At 42.8% G+C, this 18,406-nt stretch overlaps 1 protein-coding gene across 3 annotated transcripts in view; it reads left to right on the top strand.

Annotated features, from left to right (window-relative positions):
- Window positions 1-18,406, top strand: part of LOC143901014 (CD151 antigen) — a 119,029-nt gene that overhangs the window by 69,504 nt on the left and 31,119 nt on the right. For all 3 annotated transcript variants that reach the window (XM_077412888.1, XM_077412891.1, XM_077412889.1), the window contains one exon: window positions 10,266-10,457. In XM_077412888.1, the coding sequence (XP_077269014.1) occupies window positions 10,266-10,457 (192 nt within the window). The remainder of the gene's footprint in view (window positions 1-10,265; window positions 10,458-18,406) is intronic.

Raw genomic sequence — 18,406 nt, 5'->3', positions numbered from 1 at the left:
CTCTCTCTCTCTCTCTCTCTACATCAAACCACAAAAAAGAAAGCAATAAAAATTCACTGTAGAAAAACGCGATAATTTCAGATCATTATCCGCATATATCGATTTAAGGTGCTGCGTTTAATGATAACTGACGTTACGAACGATCTACAACTCGTTTTCGCGTTGGGGCCAGAGCAGGGTCTGGCTTTTATCAGCACTCGCGCCCACAGGACGCGCGTATAGGGACGGCTGATTGGTCCTGACTATATAAATAAGGGGGCCGGCTATCTTCGGCCGGAGATCTCCTCGAGTCTTATGCTAATGGATATCCACCTTCTTTCATACCCCACGTACGTACGTACGTACGTACGTACGTACATACAAGGCGAATCGCGGCAAGGCTTTCTCGCCTGTAGAGATGCAGCGACGCGGCCACGGCCGATTAAATGCCGTCGTTGTTGCCGAAGCGAAATTTATCGGCCGCGCTATCAGCGAGCCGAGTTTTAATCGAAGACGACTACCGGTTTACGCGGTAGATCAATAGATCCTTTGTGCGATAAAGCGCCGGTTACGAAGCAAAGTAGCATAAAATACGGGATATAGATAGAGGGTAACACGGAAACTGCCGTTTTCGTTCGACGTAACGGCCGTACTTTACCGCTCCCAGGAGATTTCGCCGTTAATTCGAATTAAATACGCTTTAACGCAAAGTGATATTAACGTACGAAAGTAAACGCGAGGCACGGAGTGCACGAATATATCCCTCGGCCGTATCGATTGCGTGCCCATTGCAGAATATGTCTGTACGAGCCTTTATAATTCCGTAATAGTTTACTTTTCCGTCGTCTTCGCGCCAAAGTGACGTGCCGAGAGTTGGAAACTTTCTGATTATATCCACGCTTTGCATGGCAATAAACCGGGCACAATTCGCTTTAGAAAGCATCTAATAAAGATAATAGCCCGTTTTCTCTCCTGTATATTTAGCGCTGAGCCGGCTGAGCCGGACCGTCGCAATCATCTTCATCGTACATTTATGCAAGAGATATATGTTTTCGTATAAAAAATATACCGTTGGCGTTGGAGAATTTTAATCATTTTTAATTAAATTGGAGAAGCGGACGGTCGGGCAAAAATAATTTTGCGAATGCTCTTAACTGAGTCACGCCCGCGATTGTCAAGAAACACGCCGTGCATTGGATGTTGGCGCGGTGAGAGGAGCAGCGTTAAGCATATAGAGCGACGACACCGCAAATCCATACGTATGCGCGTATGTATACGAAGCCTCGGGGCTCCGATTATCATAAAGCTCTCTCCGTAAACGATTCTATTAAATTACACGGGCGCGCTTAGGCGCCCTCGCGCCTTCGCGGTCTGAGAATCGCGAGTCCGCAGCGTGCACGCAACGTCGAAAATGTTTATCATTACGCGGTGGCGGCGCTTTTGCTCTTAACTCGTTTGTCGTAAATCATACGAAGTTCTCGGTGCGCGCACTCACACACACACACACACACACACACACACGAACGCACATTGCAATGCCACCAGCAGTCATAAAGAGGATGGGAGAGGCTGGAAGAAAGTGCACGGCAGGGCAGATGATATCTCTCAACGACGGCGGCGGCGAAGGCGGCGGCGGCGGCGGCGGCAACGTCCGGACTGTATCTTTGAATAAAGTTGCTAGGGAATTACCGTGTCGTACGTAATCATTCCGGATCGTAATGCATACTTATGAATTCATGGCAGCGTTTACGCGCGCACGCGATACGCGTAACAGGCAGGAAAGAGAGAGAGAGAGAGAGAGAGAGAGAGAGAGAGAGAGAGAGAGAGAGAGAGAGAGAGAGAAAATTCCGACGAAAGTTTACGAGGAACTTATCGAGGCAAGTGTCGAGAAATATCCGAGATGAGACGTATGTACAACAACGGATAGAACTCGCTTAAGAAACATGTGACAGTGAATATTATAACAAATTCGTGCCCCGATTATTTATATGCTCTGCGGTTGAAAAAGGATTGCACATAAGGGAGGCTGGTGAATTTAAATTATGTAGGCGACGTCCCAGCGAAATGTCTCCTGCGGTAGAATAACGGAAACATTCTTCAAAATATTTTTATTTCACTTGTATATACATGTATTATATATAAAACAAAGTCGTGCTTCGATTATTTATGTGTCCTGCAGCAGAAAAGGGATTATATTGTACATATCAAGGAACTCTTGATGAATTTATATTAGCGGAAGAGTGTGTTATAATTTTTATCGTTTCGCACGTCGTTCGAAACTTGCGTAGGTTCGGACACGTGGTTGAGCCTTGCAGACGGAACCTAAAATTAGATGTAGCACCGACATACTTCGGGAAGATGCGCAATTCCAAGCAAAACGGTCGGGATTACGTAAGTGCATATTCTGAAGCTGATTATGTCAGTCATAGTTATATGTCGAGCAACGCAATATGATTTAGATTGATAACTCAGTTTGTAGGTATCTCTTGGTACACAAGACGATTAAGCACGAGATATGACATGATATATTGGTTGAATACAAACGTTTTATCCGTTTGAATGAGAAAGAAAACAAAATTGTTTTTCTTTACTTGTACAGATTTTAATCTGACATATACGCGTTTCATTTATAAAATATGACGCCGTTGGTTGGAAAATTTGTGAGTGATGTTTCGGAGAATGCTCCATTGCGTACATCGTGAAATTTTACTTGTCTGTCAGTCCAAAGAAATCGAATGATTATTGAATAAATTGTAACGTACATAATTTTTTTTACAACACAGAAAGAACGGTTTTGCTGAAGTATCTAAAAATTTAGCTAGTTCTGAAAATAATTTTGTAGGACACTCAAATTGATTGCTAAAATGTCAAAATTTTTTACAGCATTATCATCATGCTTCAGCGACCTACTATAATTATTTTGATGGTGCAACAAATTTTCAGATCTGTATCTATAGCTAAATTTTCAAACACTTTGTTGGAAATCATATTTTCTTGACAATACGCACGTTTATATTTCGCTCTTTCATTCGCGATGTAATTCTCGTGATGCGACGGATAACTAATTGAGCGGTGTACTGTCGCGGAGTACTGTCACTCATAAACAGCCTGATACGAACAACCTCGAAGACTGTTTATTTTGATTTACGCCCCTTTTTGAAATACCTCAAATACCGAATTAAGTATATCTTACCAGTTTCGCTGCGTCGCTCGAATCATACCGATTCTATCGCGGTATATTCGCTTATCACGAACAAAAGTTCACCATTCTAAAAGGCTTTTCGTTTTTTTTTTTTTCAATCCTTATACTTTAGCAAAATTGTTCTTTCCGTGAAGAGAGATCGCACGTTACTTGTCTTATGTAATAATTAAACGCGCTTACGACAAGATGCTGCACTACAAATATTTCGCGAGTACATTAGCTAGGCGAGTTTTATATCCGCGAAAACTAGACAATGATTTCGCGAGCTGGTAAATTCGAGATTTTGAACATCCGGTGGCTACGGTAGGTACGATGGCACAATTTCCCGATACCAGTGAAGGTGAAATCGCCGGAAGTGCATCGCGAAACGTTGTTGGCGCAATTAAAATGGAAACGAGTACATACATCCGACGTAAACGGGCCGCGACTGGACTTTACACTGCAATGTGTGACTGCATGGGTTGTCCGGCACAGATTTCGGATGCTGGTCCCCGGTAATGGGATGACTCTCACGTAGCGCATAGCCATCAGCGCATAGCCAGCGGTAACGCGCAAAAATTTATTTCCTCGTTGTCCGGTCGTACATCGTCGAGATATTGAAATCCTGACGTCTAATGTAATAAAAATGCCGACCGGCGCCGGGGATCGGTCTAAAAAAGTCAGAATCGATCGCTAGTCGCGGTGTCCGAATGCATTCGGCGAGCTCACACGTCGCGCAGAGGTGGCTCGTGCTATCGTCGCAAGATATTATAATGCATACTTGGCCGTAAATTTGTAGAGCCAAGTAATGGAAAAGAGAGAATATAATTGCTCTCTTGTGTCAAATTGTCATGGGCAACAATTAACGTAGCACGATAATTTTAATGGAAACAGCTTAAATTTTCACCCGTATTGAATAAACCATAATTAGAATTATTCATATAATTTGTTGCCACGATTCTTTTTTACGCGAATCGCCTTTCTAACGTAATTAGGCGACCGCCTAATTACGTCAGTATTAATTTCTTTTTGCCGCGACAGACTGACGGCGCCGGCTCCGAACCGATTGGTGATACACTTTTAATTAGCGATACCCGCTATAAATAACATGCTATTAATACCGAGATACGAACGAAGGACGGAGAGGGATAATTAAGTACCGAATTGAATTACATCGCGTTTATGTTGACGTACAGGCAGCCCGGCCCGACCCGACCGGTCCTTGACGTCGACCGGTACGCTCCGAGTTTCGACGGCTCCGTATTCGAAATAATGTCTGTTTGCATGGCGAAGATGATTTAATTATTTAGAGAACGCCAGGCATTTGCGGTAGAATGTCTGCGGAAGAGCTCGCACGAAGTACTTAACTCCGTCGGGAATGCGGGACGTCGTTTGAAGGCGCTCGGAATTTCGTCCGGCTCGTACCAAGATACTCGAAGATATTACAGTTTTCCTCCTTTACGCGATTCTCCCTTTTCCCCTCGTCGTTGCTCGTCTCTCTCCGTATCTTGTCTCTTGTCTGTCCGGTATGCAGGATCGTGTGTCTCGAATTCCATTTCCTAAGCGCAATTATATGTATCGCGCGACGGTAATTGCACGATAGTTAAATTTTTTTTCCTTTTCGGCCGGAGGAGCAAGAGCAACGAAGTGAATTTTTATTAGGAAGACAACCAGCATATACACAAAGAGAAAGAGAAAGAGAGAGAAAGAGGGAAGAGAGGAGCCCCGATATACAAATTCGAAGTATCGTGTTGTCTTTAATTCCACTTCGCCTTCGATCGTTTCGTTCAATTCTCCGTCCTAACTGAGCGAGCATTTATCCTGCTCTCGAAGGAGAGGGAAACCATCGGTACGTACGCCCGAGCGGGAAACAGATGCTTCCAATTCCAGCGATAGATCTGCGAGAGATCCCGGGCAGTAGGAATAAAGTGGAAAAAGTCGAATCGCGCGCAGGGATGCCGCAGGGATCGCCGCTTTTCATTCCGTCTTCCGTGTCCGTACTGCGTCTCTTCCCGTATCTTCTCTGTGTATCGAACGGAATTCCTTTTGAGGAGATCCCGCCCGCCGGCCGAGCGCGGCCGGCTTTCCACGGATTGGTCTGCCAAGAATTATACGGCGGAATGCAATAAAAAAGGGACGAACACCGTTACATCTTAAGAACTTTATTTGTCCCGTAGATCGGTAATCTCGGTAGGAGGAGGCGAGCAGATAACCCGCGCGGTCGATTATTCGAAGAAAGAATAAAAAGTAAACTAAAGCGAGAGAGAGAGAGAGAGAGAGAGAGAGAGAGAGAGAGAGAAGAGAGAAGAGAGAAAGGCGGGGGCGTCGGCGGACATCGCCGACGTCCCTTTGAGAATACCAGAAAACCAGTCCGAACGAAATTTCCGTGGCTGTCGAGCCGCGGGTGTTTTCGATAGACAACTCATTGAAAGTTACGATCTAGTAAAGATCGTAAACGCTCGGCCGGGCACGATCGATGGGCGAAATTAAAGTTGTATAACGGAAACGATGTCCGTCCAACAGATACCTCTTTATTCCGCTTTAAATATGATCGTCGTAAAACAAACAAGTAGAACTCCCGCGTACAAAATGTGTTTAATTACGTAGCGTGTCTCGTTCTTTCCTGAAATGTCTCACACGAACTCGGGCGAATCTTAATTAAATCTTTCACGCGCCGCAAGATAGAAGTGCGTACCGACCTCGGAATTTAATGAAGAAATTAAAATGTTTTTTCTTGGCGAGTATATTTCGTTATATTGCGCTTCCGCCGCGTTACACGATTTACACGAGCCCGCATCAATAATTTTCGGGATGTTTTTCCAGTCGGCGTGACGTGTACGACTTTTAATTTCTTCGTTTCCGTCCGTCATTTTTTCTACACCGCGCTCGCCGCGCGCCGCGCGTTATTGTCCTGCAGCGCAAAATTTAGCGAGTACGTGAACGGATTAGCATATAACATTGCCCCAAGTTGCAACGTATAGTTTAACCCGGAGCTGATCAAGGGGCCTGCATTGGCTGGCACGTTCGGGTTCGCCAGCTGTCTCGTTACATCCGATGCAGTTCGCGCGAGGGTCGCACTATATATATGCATAAGTACATAGGCGAACCGCGCGCTGACTGAAGTGTACCTGAGCAGCGTATCGAAAGGGATTGCTTAAGACGACGATATTACTTATGCGGGAATCTACGGACGCGGTGAAAGAGCGAGGCATCCCAGAAAATGAATGCGATAAATCTCGTCCGCGCATATTCGCAATTTATTGAGAAACTCAAGTACGACGCGAGCAGAATTTTCGTATAAAATATAATAAATATCGCGTTGTAAGTTTCATTTTATCGACAACGCTCCTACAAATGGGATTTCTCTGCCGGGTTCTTTCTTTTTTCCCTCCCATGTGCGTATCGCGGCCCACCTAATTCATGCTTAATTCATGCTGCGGCTCGCCAGATCAATTATGCAAAACGTTTCCGAACGACGTAAGCGAAATCGCGTCGCGCGCGCGATCGAGAGAGAATCCGTGATCGATGAAACGCGGACGCAGTTTCGATATGTATGTATATACGCCCGTACGTTTTTCTCTTGCTCTGTTTTCCCGATCGCGGTGGCCGAGGCCGACGCGGCGCGGCGGCGAGGGACATATGGAACACGGAGCCGGTGATTTGAAATACGGGCACGTAATAGACGCGAAGAATATCGGCGCGCGATACGTACGGTTTATACGGTGTATCGCCGACCCGACGCGTACACAGTTACGTTACACGCGAGTGTGGATTGTCCGTGTGCGCCATCGGGACAATGATAAAATAATAAATTGCGGCCCGCTACCGCGATGGCCCCATATAACCCGTCAGCGGGGACGGGGAATCTCGAATCGAGTTCCTTTTCGTGCGGAATCGCACGTACCGCGCGTATGCCCGTCGCGCTCGCCGCGACTCGAATACGGCCCCGGAACTGGAATATATTGCCCGGATACATCGTCGGTGACTCCAGATCTTTAATGGATACGGCAAAACGTTTGTTATTTATGCGTGGAAACGTGTTCTTTATCAGGTATCACAGCGGTACTTCGGAAAAACGCGTCGCGTTAATCTAATCTAGGAATCGTATACGATTTGGCGCGGGAGCGTCCGCGTAATCGTACAAAGTTTAATAATACGTTTCATGACCTCGTGGCGCACAATTGGGTTCTCAAGTAAAATTTTTTTATTAAGCGGTATCCATAATTAATGTAGAGAATCTAAGCCGATTTTTAGTACTTTTTGAATTTAAAAGAAAAACCCAAATTTGAGAAAGTTATAGCTTTCTAAAGTTTCTTTGATGACGTTTTTTCGTGTACTATATTTTCTTCAATTTTGAAGATATTGCAAAAATTCAAAAAGTTTACAAAGAAAGTATGCCATGATCTATCAAAATATACTGTTAGGTAAAAGTCGGTTGAAGACCGAATTCAAGTTCTTTCCCTCAAAAATCGGCATTTTATTAAAACTCTCAATCAGTGTAAGGTAACTACTCCAAACCAAGCATTATAATACCGCACCGCTATCATAAATTCGTAATAGATCGTACGCGTAATAGATCATACAATCACAAATTAATCGCGTAATAGGTCACATAATCGTAAATTCACTCGACTAAACAATTATTTACAATGCTACGATTAGACGCTGTCGATGTGTTACAAATTGATATTACAACTTTGACATTCCGCGGAAGTTACGAACAAAATTACGACACTTTTATTCCTCGATATAGCAAACGGGGCTTGCTGTAAAGGAAATTATTACAATACACAATACACCGTTACAATGTCGCACATTATTCGCACGTTTACACCGCGAATTCTGGACTAGTAATTTCAGCTCTTGTACCAAACAACGATGAGTTCGCGCTCGTTCGCGTAAAGCCGCATTCCTCAATATCGTAAATATCGCAATCCGATCGAAATTCGCATATTTTACAAATATTATCATTTTATTTGCAATAACAGTCCTTATTTTACACTCTACTGTAATTTTCACCGAAAAAAGATACATCTCGTATATGAGAGCCAAAAGCAATAAGATACGTAGAATAAGTGTATCTTATTCAAAATTGAAAAGTTTATTCGGAATGTTAAAGATGGAAATAATATTCAAACAGATTCTCGATATTTATTGGAGTGTAATAAATGGAATAAAATCTACAAAAATTTCCTAATTACGATTATTGGAGCTAAGACTATTGCATTACAGCCAGTGCATTATCGATTGTTATGCAGTAATTGGCAAACGTGCATTGATTCCGTAATATCCGAGTGTTAGATAATAATCGCCGTTGGTATCGCAATAATACACTTCTGTCAATCGAGCTGTTTCAATATCAATTATCAATCTCAAGTTACACCGATTAACAATCTGTTCAAACAAATCAATAATCAAAGGATCATGGTTTTAATTAAGTATAGGAATCACGCTGTTCTCCAGTAATATATTCATCTCTGTTTAGCGTCACCACCGAAATGTTATTCCCGAAATCGCACTCTTTTGCTCGGTAACGATTAATTTATGCATATAACTAATAAAATCACATACTTGCGTCACTTGGAGAACGCTATAGCTGCTCGTAACTTGATCATTGTTCTCGGGACGGTGTACGGTGACCTACGTGAACCGCATTCCCCGTAAATATCGATATCATAAATATCACGCGTGTCGGCCGATATTTACGTCGGCGTGGCTCGTATATTCTGGAGTACTTTCAACCGTTCTCCCACGAGGAAACGGGTCTCTCCGCGTTGTGCGTGTCCGTATGTCAATGGGAGCGAGCGGGGGAAGGGGAAAAAATATATCGCGCCGCAAGGAAAACGATGTCCGGCGCGAGAAGCAAAAAGACCGCGGGATAAAATCGCGGCGTTCGATCGGACGCGATGCGTGACGTTCGACGATGACACTTCCGTTATAGGCGCGTAAAACGTGTTGCACGGCCGGGGCGAGTAAAAAAGTCACGAAACTCTCTGTGTGTACCTTATGGATAAAAGAAACAGACGAAAACGATTCCGCAAGTACTTCCTTTTGAAGAACACTTCTGAGGAAATTAAAGACAGTTTATCTTAGAAGAGTAATCTCGAGATGTGGGTTTAAGTATTCCTCTCTAATCTGTTTAACTCTTTTTAACTCTTTTTTCTAGATTGAGCGTAAAATTGAGAGCGACGATTAACTTGAGAGTGATTTTTAAATTGTCCCCTATCCCTTAAGGTTTCAAATTAAATATCATCATGCGGGAAACATCTCTCGGGTATATTGCGCGGCGACAACGGGAAGCGCTTTATTTTCCGCTCGCGGCGCCAATTAACGGACACCCTATATATATACGCAATGCCTACACGCATTGGTGCGTGTAGTTATCAGGCCGATATCCGTTATTCATTCTCTCTCTTGTACCAGCTGTGTCGTGTGGGCGGTGACGATATCCGAGCAGTCATCGAAGCCGACTTTGCGCCCGCCGCGCCGGTGAAACCGGTGCGGGCGCACGATATGAAATTGAATGAAACGCACTGTCCGTGGGCTGATCCTATCGGAAGTTCTCCGCGGACACGAACGACGACGACTCTCGCTTCCCGTTACCGTGTTCTCTCCCGACGGGTTAGGTCGATGCCATCGATTATCCTAGAGATTTTCGAAGACGCCGGCGACGACAACCGAGACGACGCGACGGGTGCATAATCAGTCTCGGGTTCTTTCCGAGGAATTCGAGAAAGAGACCAATGAGACTTGGCCTCACTTCGTCAACTTCTAAGAGAACTCATTTCGCCACGTTAGAGAATTTATTTTTGCGGGGAGAAGAGGGGGAGGAGTGTGCTGTAAAAGGCAAAGTTCGAACAGGAGAAAAGTCAATTTGGCTTCTCTTCCATCGGCGACGATAAAAATTTTCATACCGACGCGTCGAGAGAAATCTTATTTTCATCAGTTGCTCGCATTATCGAGAAACGTTTTACTGCCGAGAATAATGCGTCAACAGGCCACACACGTAAATCGTAAGTTACGTGAGACATCGCGTGGTGGATGTTTCGCGACATTTCGCGCTTCCGTGAAATTAAATCGTGAATTTCTCGCTCATGTGTTGCAGCTGTCTGGACTGGTTGTGGGTGGCATTGGTATCTGGACGGTGGCGGCGAAGCACAGCTACGTGTCCCTGATGTCCACGTCGACGTATCCCACTTTGGCCTACGCCTTGATCGTCGCAGGTGTACTGGCTGTCATCGGTAGCTGGCTCGGATGCGGCGGCGTAACTTCGGAAAATCGATGTGTCCTCCTCGTGGTGAGTCTTGGTCGTATATCAGCGCTCGACGCTCGAAATAATTCCTATGGCAAACATCAGCTTTATCGAAACATTGATAAATACACGAAAAGTACTCGTTCATTTATTACGTGTTATTAATTGAACTCGTCAATTGATCGAGTTCATTCGTTCCGTTTCATTATTCGGCTTTACATACAGTACTAGATGTATTATATGCGGCATTGATATTATGATTACTCATTAATCATCCTCCCCGTCCGAATTACATTAATCGACTTCCAGAAATCCACGCGGAGTGTTGCAGGAGAGTTTGACGCGAAGTAATATAGTCGAATCGATTATACGGTAATAATCCCGTTCCAAGCGTATCCCGTCAGTTCTCTCGCCGAGATCTTAATTCATTACATGATAAATGGCAAATAAATTACGCGATTCGCTTTGCTTTCATCCCCGTGAGCGGATATTTCCCCGTTAAAGTGATGGGAAATTACGAGTTTGTCAACACTCCGGCTTTATTATCACTCGAGGATGTCGGGCAAAGTCGTGCGGATGTTTTTCGTTCGCCTTATCGATTTATAGAATCATTTATCAGCGAAATGGCGTCATCTGACTAATTAATTTCCTGGTTTCTAAGCGAGATCGAGATAGTCGCGAGAACGGCGCAGGAATGCCACCCTGAAAAAGCGAAGGAGTTGATATCAGAGTCGAGTATCGGACACAGACGAGGTAGCGCTCTTAAAAGTACCTGTCTCTTATCCGGGATACTAGATGTGCTTTTATGCGCGCGATCGTCCGCAATGTCGCGATACATCACGGGTTTGCCGTTTGCAATCGATATTACGTTGAACACTTTAGTCGGCTATCGAAAGTCATCTCGCAACCATCTTGACGATATGTCTCGTTTATAGACCGCTGGTTATAAGCAGAGATAAAGACAAGTGAAATTTCAAATTCATGCACAAAACGTTTTACATTATAAAGAAATTCTTGTAAAATTATATATGAGGTAAAGTCGAAATTGCAATTGAAAAAGAAGAAGAGATGCGCCTGTAAAAATAAGTCAAAAAATAAGATAAGAAATAAGATACAATAAGTTTCCTCCGTTTCTTTCTCGGTTGTACCACAATTTCGATCGCATCCCATACGGAGCGTATAAGCCATAGGGCTTCTGAAATAGAATGGACCAGATATCAGAAACTGGTATATGGAATCCGTATAGATTAGAGAGCGAGAGCGAGAGCGAGAGAGAGAGAGAGAGAGAGAGAGAGAGAGAGTGTAATATAGATATATATCTACACAGAGTGATTTAAACCAAATTGGTCACAGAGGAAAGCTGCATGCATGCAATATAATGAAAATGACTATTGCAGTAGCCGGACGTGTAAAGTTATTAAACAAAGTTTATATTAACCATCTAATGGGCGGTTTCACACCGACATCAGTTAGCTCTATTTGTAGTTTATATAACTCTTTCTCTCTTTTTAAATCACTATAATATTCTATTTATGATAAATAGATAAAATAGGAAACATTCAATTAACCATCGTTAGCGACTACTTTTGAGGCCGATTAAATTTTATGCATTTCTGTGAAATCTTCACTTTGCGCCGGTTATATACGCTATCGATTTAACGTTTTCTTTCATCTCATTTAACGATTATTTGTCAATGTCAAATAATCGTGGACGGACTCTTCAAGACTTCAAAAGAATTTATTTATGCTGTTCATTGTTAACATCATTATTCTTTAGAACTTTCAAGAACAATTTCGTCAAAGTAGCTCGAGCACGCTGCTCGAAGTCGAGCCTCTCTTCATACCTACGGGTTCGAACATTCCTTTGACTTAGCCTGAGCGGCTTCAACATTTATTGCTCGGGGCGGTGCAGTCTTTGTTGGAAGCCAGTTAGTTACGTGACCAGCAGGAAAGCAGTCTGATAGGACGTGGAGATTAATAAGTAATTTAGAAATTGTTTGAAGCGAACGAATTAATCTCCATACCTAAAAAAATTATCTATCTCTCACTCTAATAAACGTATCTCATCGCGATACGTTTATATATTATTCCGACCCAAAGACGCAACGCAATCCTGTTACAATATAAATATCGTTATTTTTATTTTCTAATTTATTTTCGCAATAATGATTTACGGTTAATAATAATTTAATTAGTGACGCTATTTTTATTTTATTGCGTGGGCGAGCGTATATTTTTGCATTTCCGCAAATGTAACGCTTCCGCGCAGTCGCTAAAAATACGCGGCTTTGGCCTTCGATGGTGTCGTGCAGGAAGCCCCTCTCTTCTCCTGAGTTATAAATGAAAAATCGATAACCCCGCGGCCGATTACAATGAACCGTAATGTCGATATGGGATAATTCACCGTGCTGGCGACGCGACTTGGGCGTCGGGTTCTCTGCTCTCCCTCTATAAGTCGCTACTAACAATGCCCGACCTCCTCCTTTGAACCTGCGGGTAAGGGGAGTTCTCTCGAGCTCGCCTTTGACCTTACCCATAGTCTACCACCTTCGACATTATCGTCGTCGGCCGACAAAGTCTTCCACGGCCCCGAGGCTGTAGGTGCTGGCATATTTTGAAAGCGGCTTAAGGACGTTCTCTCGTCCTTATATACTAGAGAAAATCGATTTTCTTAGGATTTCCTTGAAACTGTGAATATACGTTAATTTAGGTGTGCTTTATGCGTGGTATAAATTTCAGTACCTCTTCCGGTATAAAAAATAAAGATACTGAGCCTCAAAGTTTCAACTTTTACTAGTGAAAAGGTTTTTCAGGCCAAACGGTAAGAGATACGAGGTTGGCCAAGAGGACCAAGTTGCTCCTCTCGTCGAGTTCTATAAGGAAAAAATGCCAAAACTAAAAAAAATTAAATTTAAATTTTTTTTTAAACCTTGAGGCTCAGTATTTTTATTTTTTATACCGCAAGAGGTACTGAAATTTATACCACGCATAAAGCACACCTAAATTAACGTATATTCACAGTTTCAAGAAAATTCTAAGAAAATCGATTTTCTCTATAGTATAAGGACGAAAGAACGTCCTTAATCCGCGCGCGCCACACGAAGGACGTTAGGTATAATTCATCGGGGACTCGGCCACACGCACACGAGGTATGTACGCGAGCACACACGTGGCCGTGATTTAACACGCGTTAATACGAACTTATCGAGTAAGGCGGAAAATATCGCGCCCGCATCCCGGGAATTCCTTTATTATGGCGAGTACCGTGCGTCGCGCGATAACTCCTCTCTGTTTACACGGATGATTATTTAATACGCCGTACGCAGCCGCCGCGGCCGCTCCGAGGAATATCCCAGGATATCGCAACGAGCTCCTTCGCATGCAGTCTGCACCCTGGTGCATCGGGTTTGACAAATTGTGCAACCATGCGTCGGCGCTCCGTGATATTATATTTTACGGTCCTTCTCTTTCCTCACGAACACCGATAATTCTCTTTAAAGTCGCGGCGCAGATCCCATTTTCTTTAGAGGCTTATTAAATGATTTAAAGACTACCTTGCTCACCTCCGCGAAGAAATGTTACTCCGTGAAAGCTTGGTTTCAATTTTTTTCTATTTACTTAAAAAGATAGTAGACTACTTTTCATAAACCATTCTTTAATGAAGAACTCTTTATTTCCGGGAGTTATAACGGTTACCCACGACCCACGATAAGCCTACCGGGAAGTATACTTAGCGTCCTTCCCCTATCTCCGTTTGCGTTCCCCCTTTCAGAAGGGGGCACCCTTCGCCGGGTAATAAATCGACCTTAATCGGGAGTTAGCGCGACGACCGTAAGTGGTAGCTCGCGCTTTCGCTATATCTCCAACGACGCTGACTGGATTATCTTTAATCCTGGCTTAAATGATAGTTAAACACCACAGTAACGAGCTTTGCCGATCGTTACTAACCGCGGTGTTCCGCCATGCGGTTTCTCTGGGGAATTATACCGCCATTGCACTTCTCCACATCTATTAGGAAGCCGTGAAGGTTATCGTCTAAACGTCTTCACTTCCACTTCAATTACTTTTCTGCACGATAAATCGCTGTTGACTGACAATAAGTGCAATGTTAACACCGCGTTACTTCCACGGGGTGTTCAATCGGAGAAATTGAATTATCTTTTGTCCAATCTAATCGCTCGGTTAAAGTCCTTTTAAGCGGCACTTAGAGTCTTGCTTGTATACATATATATTCAAATCACGATCTTAATTGCATAAGTACCTCGTCTCGAAGCACAAGTCGAATTATGTTCTTTCATGTTCCTCGCGAACTCAACAATCTTTCTTCATTCGCCAATGTGACAAACAATATCTCATTCATACCGTAAAATTTTAACTCACATATACGTTAACTTAAACAAATAGAAACCTGTTTCAGAGCTACTTATATTCGAAGAGAGAGAGAGAGTTCTTTATTTACGTACTCTATTCTGCCTGATTGAACGCGTAATACGCTTTTAACGCGGCAATTCATCTATTCAAATAAAGATGAGAGCTAAATCACCCGTAATAACCGTCGCTAATCACCACAGATAATTCCACTTAACCCGCACCATCTCCCGGATCATTAGTTTCAACCTTAATTGCACGATTTTCTCTCGAAACGGCTATGAACTACGCTTTTTAATCGCCCTCTTACGACATTATTACAATCATAATCCTCTTATTATTTTCACACATTATCGGCCGGCTATTTCATATTTTTGCCAACGTGATAAATCACCTGCGCTTCGAGGAGACTTGCTGCTATCGCCGTCCGTCGTAGCGCAAAAGAAACGTTAAATCACTCGGTAACACAACCGTCACTAATCACCGGGTAATACTACCACTTGGGCGCCGTTGCACTCTCGAATCACGACTCCATCCATCCGCTCGATCTTAATTGCGTAAGACTTTCCCGTGCGCATCTCGCGCGCAATCTGCCATGTTCCGTCCGATGGTATGCAATGAACGGATGCAAAAGGAGCTTATTTGCATGGACATCTCGTGGACGCTGATTCCTTTTCAATTGCGTTGCTCGTGTCGTCAAATAGTAAATCGTCGTAAATAAATATCGCGACGACATTATATTGCAAAAAGGAGAGATTTTCAAAGACAAATATTGAAATGTCTCTTGACGATTCGACGAAAGAATTTGAAAAAGACTTTTAAAGAGTTTACCTGAAAAGGGAATACGATTAGTAATAGTTGGTAGGCCTCCAATTGGGTAAGTTCAGATTTCTTCTCACTCGAATTGCACAAGGTAGTAAAACGCGCAATCGAAATAAGAGATGGTCGTGTTTTTGGAGCCGTCAAATTTTTTCTTTTTTTTTTGGAGCGACGTCGCTGGTCTACGTTTTTGATTTAACAGCTGCGGGAATGACGTATCGCGGCAGTGGGATCTCTGGAATAAAGCTTGACGGCTCGGACTGGGCCTCGAACCAGTTTAACATCTTCCGGACGCTTCGATCCAACTGCTTCGGGCGAGACTGCATTACTTTCTAAGTATCCGACGCGCCACGATCGCGGTGCTCTCGTGGTCAATTTATGCGAGAACAATAAGTCGTGAGAGGAAAAAAAAGACAAGCGCGCATCGGCTGGACAGGTATACCCGCGTAGACCGCAAAATGCTATTCAGCGTGTTTATTATCGAGGCGGGATGGACGGCGTACGCAAAATTACGCAGAGATTGCGTGATCGTTGGTCCGAAGGTACAAGGTATAAAGGAGAATAGCATATAGGAGTGGATGTTTCCCTCCAGACCCGTTGCCCGAATCTTTTTATTTATTATTAATTAAAAAACGCGATTTTTGTAATGTCAACATATTTTTTTCCTTTTGCAATTGCCATAGATCTTTTTAATTGCTATTTAAAGTGTACAAAATATATTGTTTCTCACATTTATTATATTTTGAATAATTGACAATCTGGTGAAGAACTCGAGACGAAGTTTTCTTTTCGAAAGCACATGGCGAAGCTCGTTAGAGTTACGATGATACGTAAACGGAGATCCTCGAAGCCCGGATGGCGAGCACCTTGTTAAAACGTGTCCACGTCGAAGAATAACGACCTTCTCGATCGCGAATCTTGAGATTGTTCGACATGTACGAAAGCACTCTTTGTTTCATGCATATAATATTAAGTACTGTATACGTATACAAATACTTATTGACAAGAGACAAGACTGATAAATCCCTCTTATGACAAATTAAAAAGACTAACGATTTCAGTTATTCAAATAAGTACACAGTTGGAAAATTCGTATTAAGTATAACATAAATCACATGTCCCAAACGGTCCACTCAAATTTTTGTGTTAATTTAACATAATGTGAATATGTCAAATTATGACACAAATATTATGTCCATAAATTAACACAAAATAAATAAAAGTTAAATGATATATGAACAAAAATTTTATGTACAACAAACATTTGTATAATGTTAAATATAAATGAAAAGGATATTTTTTAACATAACTACATTATTTTCATGTTAATCTTATGATTAAATATAAAATGTGTTATTTTAACATTTTATTTACTTAAATATGGATTTAACACAAATAAATCAGATAACGTAATCAAAATTAGTTAAATTAACACTGTTAAGGATCGAACATATTCTCGATGTAATCGGGCCGTGAGGCTGACTGCTATGTGCCTGCTGTCTGCAGTCTCGTGGCACGGATTCGATCCGCACGGGGTTGTCGATCAACGCCGCCCCGCGTGGTCGATCACGCGTCGATGCCGCCCTACGTACAAATGCGCGCATGCCGGCATTGTCGAGAATCGGAGCACGGCGCAACTCCGGACACGCGCGGTGTCTTTGTTCGCGAAAATTGTGCCAACAGCGCAACTCCGTCAATCATCGGATCAATCAGAGAGCGCCGCGCCGCGTTCCGGATCTCGCCTTCGTTTCCGTCCCTCGAGAACCCTCCCGGCGGAAGAGAACGATCGCAAGCAGACTCATTTCGCACGTCGCTAAATCAAGTGATCTCGGCACAACGGCAAACGTTTTCTGTGTGCGTGGCTTCTCCACCGATTCTTGCGCGGCATCGCCGCTCAATCATCTCAGCAAAGTGCGTGAGTGTCAAGAGACTTTGCATTTTCTACGAGAGTGATTATCGAGCTCATCATCAAGTGAGCTTGCCCCGAATCACTGTCATCGGGTGCGTTCCTTTTGGGCGCTCACGCGCTGTAAGCATCGCTCTATCTTCGTTTGATATTCGATGTGCAACGAAGATAGAATGATGCTTACAGCAGCTTACAGCGCGTGAGCGCCCAAAAGAAACGCAGCCATCGTGTCGCGTTCGCACTCGTAGTCTGCCTCGCGGGCAAGATTTCCTCCGTTCGACCGCAAGATTTCCGTCGTAAAAAAGGAATTAAGTTTTGAATACAGAAAAATAATAAAGCACATATACATATATTCACTCACCCCCTTTTCCTGTTTCCATACTTTTTTTATTTTTGCTTTTTCTCTTTGCAGAGATGACTATAATGTCGTTATCTTTTTGTCACTATCACATGTCACTATCACATTCGAGTTCTTTACTTATTTCTTCTTATAAAAAAAGTATGAAAACAGGAAAAGACGACTAAATATGTGTATACATATGCGTGCTTTTATTATTTTCTTGTATTCAAAGCTTAATTCCTTTTCAAACCATAAAACTATATATTTAGAGTGGTACCAACTATATTTAATATTGCATAAACACATACTCTAAATCTATGATAAATACGCAATAAATTTATAATATATATTGCAACGTTAAAAATACGATTGTAAATATAAATATGCATTTTTTTAATTGTTATAATGTTCGGGATTTTTAGCGTCCCGTATATAATAATCTTCTATCTATCATAATCACTAATTAATTTTAAACATTTTTTATCAGACCATTCCATTTTGTCTATCAGTAGACGTGTAGACTGCACATACGTGGATAGAATCAAATACAGCGACTGGGCA

This window comes from Temnothorax americanus, unplaced genomic scaffold (genome assembly GCF_048541705.1).
Source record: "Temnothorax americanus isolate GAGA-0224 unplaced genomic scaffold, ASM4854170v1 Scaffold31, whole genome shotgun sequence".
NCBI classification, from domain to species: domain Eukaryota; kingdom Metazoa; phylum Arthropoda; class Insecta; order Hymenoptera; family Formicidae; genus Temnothorax; species Temnothorax americanus.
Note: the sequence above shows the minus strand (reverse complement) of the source record. Positions and strands in the feature narration are given on the sequence as shown.